At 32.7% G+C, this 12,053-nt stretch overlaps 1 protein-coding gene across 1 annotated transcript; it reads left to right on the top strand.

Annotated features, from left to right (window-relative positions):
* Positions 1 to 4,856: 4,856 nt before the first annotated feature.
* Positions 4,857 to 6,285, top strand: LOC134255376 (collectin-10-like; the record flags this gene model as incomplete). The annotated part of the gene is made up of 2 exons (XM_062737892.1): positions 4,857 to 4,944; positions 6,041 to 6,285. Coding segments are annotated over 2 exons (333 nt in total), but the record flags the coding sequence as incomplete, so codon positions are not given.
* Positions 6,286 to 12,053: the final 5,768 nt, after the last annotated feature.

Genomic DNA, 12,053 nt, shown 5'->3' with positions numbered 1-12,053 from the left:
TACTGACAAGCACACAAAATCTGACTAACAGACATACATTCCACAACTAACTCCGTTCAAATCCATAGACATTACTTTTAGTAGAAATGAAACAGGTAAAGTATATACATGTACCAGCGCTGCATTTGACCCTAATTATCATCACGATGTAAAACCTCTGCTGAGAGATGAAGAATATTGTTTAATCTCACGATGCGAAAAAAAATGGATGCATAAATTGATAAACATTTAAGAAAAAAAAATTCATTTAAAATGATTATGATATTAATAATTCTAAACATTGACAATTACTGTTCAGAATTCTACCTCTTTATCATTGCCCTTTTTAACCTTTAAATTTTCGCAGGTAGGTTAAGGAGGAACAGGACCTTTAGCTAAAAAAATCCTGTCAATGAATTTTTTTCGTATTTTTTATTTTACTAATTTAATATGTACTTAACGTTTTAAAACGGTCCTGTCATGGTATTTCTTGACTTATTTAAAAGATATCGCTCCACAAATACCGCCCTGTTTAGAGTTTGTATGGAGTTTAGATACTTCATGTTTATTGGCCCATAACGGAGTCCATAATGCAAATTTTTACGCACAAACGATAAATATGATAGACAACACTATATACTCAAATATTTCATAATATTCATAGTGTTTAAATTATCTGAAAGCAAATGTTTTAATTTTATATAGTATTTGGGTGGGATAATTTCTCCATTTTTCAAGGTAGCTTCAACGACAGAAACCTCATTTGGAAAAAATTCTGTCAATAAATATTTCTAAATTTACGATTGAATGTCAGTCCTTCATCGTAATTATTTACTGCATAAATATCACAGGGTGAAGCTTACCTCAATATCGCACAGGACATCGTTGAATTAGACGTATGCTTGATAAAAACGCTTCACGTTTGTATTTTTCGAGTACGGGAAATCAATTGTGACGTCACACGAAAACATAAACATTCAAAATTATCTAAATAAGAGAAGCTCTGCTAATAAACACGAAAAAATATTAATTTAAAAAATCTGCTTCAGAAATTTATCATGATACATTGACTGTGACCTGTTTAATTATGAAATAAAACTGATCATGACGGTGCGTGTACTTGATCTCGCTGCACTGAGAATTCAAACAATACGTATATGACGTCACTAACGTCAGACTGCATAGTAAAGAGAAACAACTGTGTGGATTGGGCAACTTCACAATATCTAAATGATGGCAACATCTTTACAAACTTTATTAATAATAATTTCTAAAATTAAATGCAATTTAAAAAACTTACAACTTAAAAAACAATTTTAGAATTTAGAATTAAATTACACAAGAATTGTTGATTTTAACAACGTTTAACATGTATATCACCACTGATTATGACGTAATATGTCTTTTTAGTCATGTGACATGTTCCCTGTCTCCACTTAAGGTTACAACCAAATATTCTACTTGCCTAAATGATATGACGTCATAGTAAGCAATATGACGTGAGGTTTAGAGATGACAATTTCTTAAAATCGATATCTAAGATTGATTTGAGGTCGTAAAAATGAATCAAAATATCCAGAGGCATAATATAAACGTACTTTTGTCGTCCCTGGGCCTCTGTAGGTATCGCAGGGGTTACATACCAAACCCATGACGTCATAACTGTTTATCATGCAGTAGTAGAGTGGAAGTGAAACGTAACGAGAATTGATGTAAAGAAACACAAAGAAATGGAGTTTAAAAGCATTTAGAATGAATATCATGTGTGATTCTTGTGGGGATAAAGCGTATGAATAAGGTATGGTAATATAATTCTGCAATTTCTTCGTAAAATTAAAGCAGGTAGGGTGTTTACTTGCCGATCAGCCTTTCCTCTGTCGTTCGTAACAAAAAAGATGCAAAAGTTCAACACTACGCTGCATACCTTGAAACTTAATTTTTGTTTCTATTTAAAGCTTTTATTCTTTTGTTTTTGGAAAGTGCTGCTAGAATGGTATGGTTTACGGGAATTGATGCATTTTTAGCTCACCTGAGCCGAAGGCTCAAGTGAGCTTTTCTGATCACATTTTGTCCGTCGTCCGTCCGTCTGTCTAGCTGTCTGTCTGTCCGTCTGTCTGTCCGTCTGTAAACTTTTCACATTTTCGACTTCTTTTCAAGAACCACTGGGCCAATTTTGACCAAACTGGGTACAAAAGGCCAAGTCCCATCACAAGGGGAGATAATCAAGGCAAGACAAAAATAGGGTCATTAAAAAATCTTCTTCTCAAGAACCACTGGGCCAGAAAAGCTGAAACTTATGTGGAAGCATCCTAGGGTAGTGTAGATTCTAAATTGTTCAAATCATGACCCCCGGGGGAAGGGCGGGGCCACAATGGGGAATCAAAGTTTTACATAGAAATATATAGGAAAAATCTTTGAAAATCTTCTTCTCAAGAACCACTGGGCCAGAAAAATCTGAAACTTATGTGGAAGCATCCTAAGGTAGTGTAGATTCTAAATTGTTCAAATCATGACCCCCAGGGGAAGGGCGGGGCCACAATGGGGAATCAAAGTTTTACATAGAAATATGTAGGAAAAATCTTTGAAAATCTTCTTCTCAAGAACCACTGGGCCAGAAAAGCTGAAACTTATGTGGAAGCATTCTGGTATAGTGTAGATTCTAAATTGTTCAAATCATGACCCCTGGGGAAAAGACGGGGCTACAATGGGGAATCAAAGTTTTACATAGAAATATATAAGAAAAATCTTCTTCTCAAGAACCACTAAGCCAGAAAAGCTGAAACTTATGTGGAAGCATCCTAGCGTAGTGTAGATTCTAAATTGTTCAAATCATGACCCCCAGGGGAAGGGCGTGCCCAACAATGGGGAATCAAAGTTTTGCATAGAAATATATAGGAAAAATCTTCTTCTCAAGAACCACTGGGCCAGTAAAGCTGAAACTTATGTGGAAGCATCCTGGGGTAGTGTAGATTCTAAATTGTTCAAATCATGACCCCCGGGGGAAGGGCGGGGCCACAATAGGGAATCAAAGTTTTACATAGAAATACTGAGTATATAGGAAAAATCTTTGAAAATCTTTTTCTCAAGAACCACTGGGCCAGAAAAGCTGACACTTATGTGCACATGGAAGGATCATGGGGTAGTGTAGATTTCAAAATGTCTAAATTATGATCAGTGTAGAGTGTAGATGCATTATGTATTACATGGGGGGAATCTGGTAAAGAACAGAATAGTCAAAGCTTTTCAGGTGAGCGATGTGGCCCATGGGCCTCTTGTTTTTCGATGTTATGAACAAAATGTAAACATTTTGGGAAGGTTTCGTCCGAAATTGTTGAATAATTATTTCTATAATAGGACAGTAGGATTCTAGCAGCACTTTTCATGGTACAGAGATGGTTTTACACAAATTGAAAATAATTATCCCCGGGGTAGTGTTAAACTTTTCACTTTTTCATTAAGGCATATTTTCTAATTATAGACGTCACGTGATGACGTCGTGGTGAAGTGCTCCCTGTGGTATAAGTCCCATTGAAGTCTATACAATGCGTAATCATAGCAAAAGTTTTATCCTTGACTTTTCCGATTTATTAGTGTTACATAATTATAAAAAAGTGTTATTTAGCCGAATTCTGATCCAGGTGCTGCCTTAACAAACTGGCATTTATAATAACTTTATTGTGAAGTCCAAATAAAATTTATATGAATAAAATATTAACTTCTATTATACAAACATTGTAAATGTGGTATCTTTAAATGTTTTTTTTTAAATGTATCAACGCTCTTTGATGTATGGGGAGGGTTTTTTTGTGTTATGTTTTCTCGTAACTGATAAATCATCATTACAAATTTCTAAATTAACATTCCAGGCTGAGGTGTAAATATATAATATAGCGTTTATAATGAATGTTTCTTATATATTTATATTTCGCAAAAACTGGCTTGGAAATTTATATAATCAATCTTCATTTTCTTAATATTTTCCCCATTTTTCTCAGGTACCCAATATATGCTCATCTTTCAGTAAACAAAATCATCTTCTAAACTAGTAACAGCTTTTTTCTCTATAAGCCATCCATATTTAAGATTACTAAACGAGTGTCATATCCCTAGCGTTTCTTTGCTCAATAATTTAAGATGTTCAATTGATATTGATAAATGTAAATTTTTTTGTTTTGTTTATATACAGGCATAAAATGCTGTGATCATAAAAAAAGGATGCATAAACCGCATACACAAAAAGCATTCAATGTTGAAATCCATCATCTTCATATAAATGAGATTTTTATTTTAAAAAATAATAATTAACAGGTTGTGAGCCGGGATGGTTGCAATATCAGACTCATTGTTACTTTTGGGGCGAATCCGAGGTCACGTGGATTGAAGCAAAGGTATATCTTTATTTCATTTAACATGTTTGAGAAGAAACTAAATCTTTGTGTAAATCCTTAAATGAAAATACATATACTTGTAAGTATTTCATCAAGAGAATTTCCATCGGAAGAAACACCGGTCACTGTAGCCTTGCGGTAGAGCGTTCGCTTCGTGATCGGGAGGCCATGGTTCAATTCTTGTTCGCGGCACCTCTCAAATCTAAGACGTAAACATAGGTAGTGATTGTTCCGTTGCCAGGCCCTCGGTATAAGAAGAGAAAATCACGGGTCTTTGAAAACATAGGTCTGTTGTCACTGTAGGCTTTGGCACAATAAAGAACTTTTTCTGGTCAATAGCCCTGAGTGCCGAGCATAGATTTAAATTTGAAGCCCTTCATCAGCATACAGTGAAGGTCTACATAAGTAAAAAATTCGCGAATTGGAAGTTAAATGATATGCAATCAATCAATCAATAAATGATCTATTAAAAACAACATTTATTTCCAGTATGATTGTGAAGTCAGATGTTCCTATCTGGTGGAAATAGAAACTAAGGAAGAATCTGATTGGCTGGCCCAGGCTTTTCTTTTTAAAGGTAAAGTCAAAGGTTACTGAAGAAGAATATAAATCTTGTAAGGTACCAAATTTGATACTCCGGATGTTCATATCGACAAAGTATATAGGTATCTTCAAAGATGCCCATATCCAAACTTTGGATATCTGTTATATCTAAATGATAAGAACTTTTAAGTGCTGAAAAGGGATGCTAAAGGGAACAAGGCTATGCATGAGGAGGGGTGCGGGGGTGGGGTGGGGTGGGGTGGTAATCTTTGAAAATGAAATAAATTTCTAAAGTTTACCAAACAATTAATATATTCATATTTCAAGGTTCTACCAAAGTAGCTTCAAAACTGAAGCTCTCTGAATGAGAAAATAAGGAAAGATTAAACAGAAAGCCACAAATGAAAGCGATTTGAAAAGCGTTTTCAAAACCTTTCATTAACGCCAATTTTTATATATAGTCAAAATTGAATTAAAATTTATGGTTGACCCTTATATTATACATTAGATTAATTTGAAATATTAAACTTTTGTTCAACTGTATTATTGACAAAGAACTATATGCAATATATTGCATATATTTGCCACCCACAAAAGTCAAATTTGAAAACTTCCTGAAATGTGCTGAATTTTATCAATTGTATGAAAAATATAAATTAATAGAAAATATTAAAGTGTCAAAGCAGTTTATTCACAATTTCTGTTTTTTTTTTTTTACGTCACAAACTAGTCCGATTTTATATCCTTTTTCAGAAAGAGGACAACAGGGAGAGAGCAAGTTTGTTCAGGAACAATATTGACATATTTCATTGATCATTCTACACATATCAAAATATTGATCCTGAACACACATGCGCTCGGTGACTTTTACTCAAGATATCGACGAAATATGTACATTTTTCTGTAGAATTCATAAAAAAACTGAAATTTACGCCATGTTTGTGACGTCATTATGTACATATGGCGTCATTACTTATGAAAATAGTCAGTGCTTTGAAGTCAGCATACACTCCCCTGTGTAAGAACTTAATTAAATGTATCTCCATCAAAGTTTGATTTGGGAGGCAAATATTGGTTATTACCGAATAAAGTTCTTTGTTAATCTATGTTGCACTGTTCATACATTTCAGACACGTGTCCTTCAGATATATACCTTAGTTGCTTTGCTTGGACTGGAGGTAATGATATAATAGTGGAAGGTAGATACCAGTGGAGCCACTCGAACACGTCTATAGACTTCACCAACTGGTTTGGAATTGAACCTTACAGTCCACACGGGGAAGACTGTATTCAGCTACTCATGAATGGTGAATGGAATGATGGAACATGTTCTGTCAAGACTCCATATATTTGTGAGAAGTCTGATGGAAGCTAAATTAATGGAAGACTCTTAACTACGATACAAGAGTGTTTTTCTTATATTCTTTGGTTTCAGATAATAAGAAGTGTTACGGTTGTATCATGATAAAGGATTGATGACCGTCTTCCTTTCGTGGTTGGTCGATATCACATTACATGAAAATGTTCAAATATATCATTGGTTAAAATACTTTTGAAGGCATGGGAAATAATTTTTGGTGGATCTAATTTTCGTAAGAAATAATTTTTTTTTTTTTTTTTTTACAAAATTATCAATATAATCTATTCATATTTGAATTTCACTCTTAAATTTCATTCGACCAAAGAAACTACAACTGTCTAAAAAGATAAAGAAATAAAAAAGAAATTAAAGTGACTTCAATCTTTCAGGTCTAAGAAATATATATGCAAGTTCAAAGTTCATAGAATACATTTCAGTTAAGGTCCAATATTTATTCGATAGTTCGTCTTACAAGTGTGGGGCATTAACAGCAAAGTTATAAATGGCAATAGCTCATATAAGGGATCATTTTTGTTTGATTCTTTCGCAATAAATAGAATAAAGATTTGTCTTAAGTTGTTACGCACTGTACATGTACAATTAATTTATTTTTTAATGTAGCTTTTACATTATTGATCATTTTATGAAGTGTGGAATGAATGTCTCTGAGTTTTTGAAATAAATATATTTATCTTGAACGCTTTTCCTAGAAGTTTGATTCTGAAACAGTGTACAGGCATCATAAAATCAATCTCAGGTCCCGTATTTATACTCTTAATTATACAAAGAAAAAGAAAAGTTCAAAACTGTGTTGTGTTGGCATATAAAGTTTCCTTTGCCTGGTAGTATCCATTTTCTTTAATTAATTTGAAAAATAGGAAAACTTGCTGCCTCCTCTTAAGGAAAAGACAAAAATCAAGGAATATCTTATTTTAACTGATGAGATGTCAATTAGAAAAAAAAATGTTTAACGCATATACAGTTTAAAAAGATGCAACTTGAGCAATGTTCCAAAATCTTGATCATAAAGTCTGAAATCAATCCTTGACACTCCAGCAGTTACTGGTTTTAAATTTCTTATTCAGTTTTTTTCCCATACTTCTTAAGTTCTTATCGATAACATCGATGTCAAAGTCTTGTTTCATGTATTGTGCCGTATAAATATTCCATTAGATGTCTCCATGGTTTCCTTTGTTTCTATTATTGCTTTGAAAAAGAATCAATAAACGTCAATGAAATGTTCGTTTCTTCAACATTTATATAATGTGACGATGGTTTGTCTAATCAAAAAATTCATTTTACCAAAATCAACAGCCTTTACTCACAACTTCTGAACTTTATACACAACCATTCCCCAAGATAAATAAAATTCCAGGCTTTTTGATATCATTGAAAGCTGCTTTTTCAATAAAATTGGAACTCGTAAATTTACTTATCTGGTCAAATGTCATTTTCTAAATTATATTGTTAATACACATTCTGATCGCACACACGAGTACTCTGAAGTTGACATCAAAGAGATGCTTGAGGTTCTGATTGACAATATCTATGTGGTTTTTGGAGACCAGGTATTACAAAAATCTATTGGAATTCTCATGGATACCAATTGCGCTCTGATATTAGCATATGAAGCAGAATTTGTGCAAAATTTTATGCGTGTGTCACAATTAACGTCCAAACATTGTTCCATATATTTTAACATACAATTTTTCGCCATGAAAATAACTTATTTAAATGCCATAACTGTGTTGCATAATATTTTATGTGTTCAGTAGAATTTACTTGGCGGGTTTTAAATCCACTGCTGTTATATGGTCAGTTTGGGTGTAGCAATTGAGTAGAGCAGACGTAGTTCACTTGCTCGAGTATTAACAGTGTATTCTTCATAAAGATAAAGTATTTTTGACCAGACTTTACATCTCTTCTGAGGTAAGTTTGTTTTATTCATTTAAAGGTTTTATTTAATACAGTTTCCTGAAAGGGCCAAGGACCTTAGTTCTAAACTTTGTTGTAAATTACATGATTGAGTAATGTGTGTATTGCTATCATTTCAACTACCAGTAGTATGCTAATAGTATACGAGTATATTATAGTCTGATTATAGTATGTAGTAGCTACAATGTATGGTTTAAAGTACGTGTTCATTGTACACAAATATTTCGTATAAATATTTTGTGGAGTATTGCAGTAAAATGCTTGCGTGTGCAGTAAAATGCAGTATGCAATAAAATGCAAAGTATACATTAGATATTATGATATGCATGAGCACGAATCAACTTAGTATTTACAATTGTTATAATTTGTAAAATTTACAATAATTTTGTAGATCCCAAATTGGTCCAGGAAGCCATTCCACCCTATCAGCATACCAATCCAGAACTTTTATACATGTATTAAGACGAATAAATGTGATACATTTAAAGAACTTAGTCCTTGTATTCCTTTTGTGTGGCGACCAATCAGCCCGCCTGCGACAGCGTGAAAAGAAGAAAACACTTGCTGTGGACTTGAACTCGACATTTTGATATATCGACGACGTATTGTCAATTAACAATGGTAATTTCCATTCCTAAATAGATAGGATATATACTAGTGAGCTTGAGACAAAAGATACCACAGAGTCTGACACATCTGTTTCATGTTTGGATGTTTTACTTGAAAAAGACGTTAATTGTAATCTAACAACCAAACTATATGATAAACATGAAGACTTTAACTTTTCTATCGTCAACTTTTCTTATTCATGCAGCAATATACCTCCATCACCTGCATACGGGATATATATTTCTCAGTTTATTCGATATGCAGGAGCATGCTCTAGGTATGAACAATTTCTAAAACGAGGTAAATTATTGAAAAGCAAGCTGAAGAAATAAGAATATCAGCAGTCTCGTTTAAAGTCATCATTTCTTAAGTTCTAGATAGATCTATGGTTGATACAATGACCTTGTCATCAAATACAATTTATCATTGAGTCAAATTTCCCGATCATGACAAGGAGCACATGGCGGTCGTGACCGGTCTGCAGGAGATGCTCACTCCTTTATAGCACCTGATCCCACTTCTGATGGGAGGTCCGTGTTTGCTCTCCTCCTAATTTGTATTGTTTTATGGACTTTGGGATTGAATACAGTTCGTTATCTCCATATCCTTCTTTCAATCAATTTTATCATCTGCAGACCGGTATCGCTTTAGTTTTTGCATTAAATTACCACAAAAGCAAAAACAAAGTATATTATAATTTTAGCATCCCCTCCCACTTTCTGTTTTAAGTCATGAAAATCTTTTACACAGGTCTGGAAACACATTTGTTGAAGGACGTGTTCTTAAAACAAGCAGATTATTGCAATTCTTTTTACTGCCAATTCTAAAAACCAGTTTTACCCCCTTAACCTTTGGATGTGTCAACCTACACCACGTAACTTGAATTTAAGGTCGGATTCTTCTCTGGTTTCTGACTAGATGGAATATTCAAAGTATTTTTGCTGATATGTCATATATTTAGATGTAAGAGATTTAAAAGACCATATTTTTCTTTCCTCCTCACAATTATACAACTTTAAATAGAAATGGTATACTGCGTATGAAAACTAGCAGGGACTATATATTTGGCGGAATGGTGGCGTATGAAAATATCTTCTTTTCTACCTCTCAAAAATATTACAGACCATGGAATTTAGTTTTAATTTTTACGCAATCAAAGACTAGAAGAAATTTTCAACTTTAAGTTAAATTAATACTGTACGTTACGTATGGTAACGTACATTTTATGTATTTCTAACTGACATTTTTTTTAATTTAGTCAATGAATTGCGTTTACACGATCGAAACAAAATTATCGTTACAATCCATTTGACGTCAGGCCACATCTAAATGCACCCCAATCCTCGTAAATGTTTTAAACTGTTACCACATGCTAGAAAATTTATTTCTAAGTGTCTTAAATTCATCTTTGGCAACCTTTTTGCAGTTTGTTTACTTTTCATGTGCGACTTTTCGTCAATATTAATTGAATTGTTGTTGATAATTTAAAACAAGATATGCATAGGCTTATAATTGGTAAAAAAAAAAACAAAACAAAACAAAAAAGAAAAGAAAAAGAAACAAAACAAATAAACCCAGAACACAAGATGGTCACGTACATTTCAAATACTGAATACTCAGTTTTGTTTGAATCATTGCATTTTGGGTTATATTTTTCCAGATCTGCTGAAAAGCACGTATGTTTGTGTTTTGAAAAACGATGCTGCAACATACTAAATGGAATTGTTAACAAGACTGTCGATGGATATATTCGGAATAGATTTATGTTAAGTTTCAATGGCCAAACACGAACATTTGTTAGATCATAGCAAAATACATCTGACTCATATTTTTTTTTGTCTGTAACCTTGCACACAATTAGAAGTAACTAGGCTACGACCGGTGTCAATTTCAGCGAAACAGCACAAAAGAATGGTTATGAACTAAGGTGGAGGGGACTCCCCAATAATATGTGAAATGAACGTTACCGAAGTGACGTGACATTCATGTAGTTGATGACAATAACCTCGTTTGTTACATTATGATTTCTTATATTACTGCCTTAAAACGCTTCATTGATATGATTTTTATGTCAATAATTGCTTTTTTTTTTCAATATTTTCTTATTACTAATTTACATATTATTACAAGCTTGAAATGTACGTTACCTACTCATATTCTGAGGCAATCGTGTCTTTATAGTGGTGATTGTGACATATAACACAATGTGATTACACAGAGAATCTTTTTTGGAATAAACTGAAACAAAACGATGAATTTTTAGATGAATTTTAGATGAATTTTAAGCTTTTTATTAAACAGAAATATATCTTGAAATGTACGTTACATTTACATAGTTTTCTAAATCGGCATGGATATATGTTAAAAAAGACAGTAACTACAAAATAGAATTTTACTACATGTACATGTTAGGTTCCAGTATCTATTAAAATTGACAAGATTCCAAACTGATCGCTCTTAACAAAACAGAGAGAAGAATTTAAAGCATATATTTAAAAAATGTTTTTACACATCTGGATCAAACAGTAACCTTTGTTTTTTGAAAGGAAAAATCAAACGCACGTTCGTATGCCGAGAAAATATATTGCTGACAGAGTTGGTAGGATGTGCTGGTGTTAAGATGAGATATTCCAATTGTGATTTTAATGATTACATTTTTTTTGACATATTTTTTTGGACATTGAAGAAAGAGTAACGTACATTTCAAGCTACATTTCTGAATAAAATTATCCTCTACTTTATCGTCTTGTCATTATTTCATGTATTATAATTTGATGAAAAAAACCTGGAAACAAAATCTTCAGATACTTTCTTTCAAAGGTAATTGATAGAAAAATTGTTATCTTGAACTTCATTTTTTAAAAAATCAGAGAGGCATTTGTGCCCTTATATTGAGAATGGGTGTAAAAATCCGCAAAACGTATTATTTCTCTCTTAGTAAACGATCGAAACCTTTAGTTTCTGTATCATTATGTACCTTTATGTGACAAATTTACTATGTGTGAAAATTAGAAAAAAGTTAAATATAGGAAGCATATAAAAATAACTAATAAATCCTAAAAAATTAGGAAAAGTAGAGGAAATTCGGATTAGGAAATATCAATTTCATTTAAATTATCCATGTCAGTTTGGTTATATCTTCTTATAGGCCCTATATGGTAGTATCTTTTTATACAAAAAGAAAAACATTCAATCTTTTGAATTACAAGTAGGGATCGCATGATTTAAAACAGTATTTT

This window comes from Saccostrea cucullata, unplaced genomic scaffold, assembly GCF_032062105.1.
Source record: "Saccostrea cucullata isolate Sc308-1 unplaced genomic scaffold, CSIRO_AGI_Scuc_v1 ctg17061, whole genome shotgun sequence".
NCBI lineage: Eukaryota > Metazoa > Mollusca > Bivalvia > Ostreida > Ostreidae > Saccostrea > Saccostrea cuccullata.
This window is presented reverse-complemented; position numbering and strand designations above follow the sequence as displayed.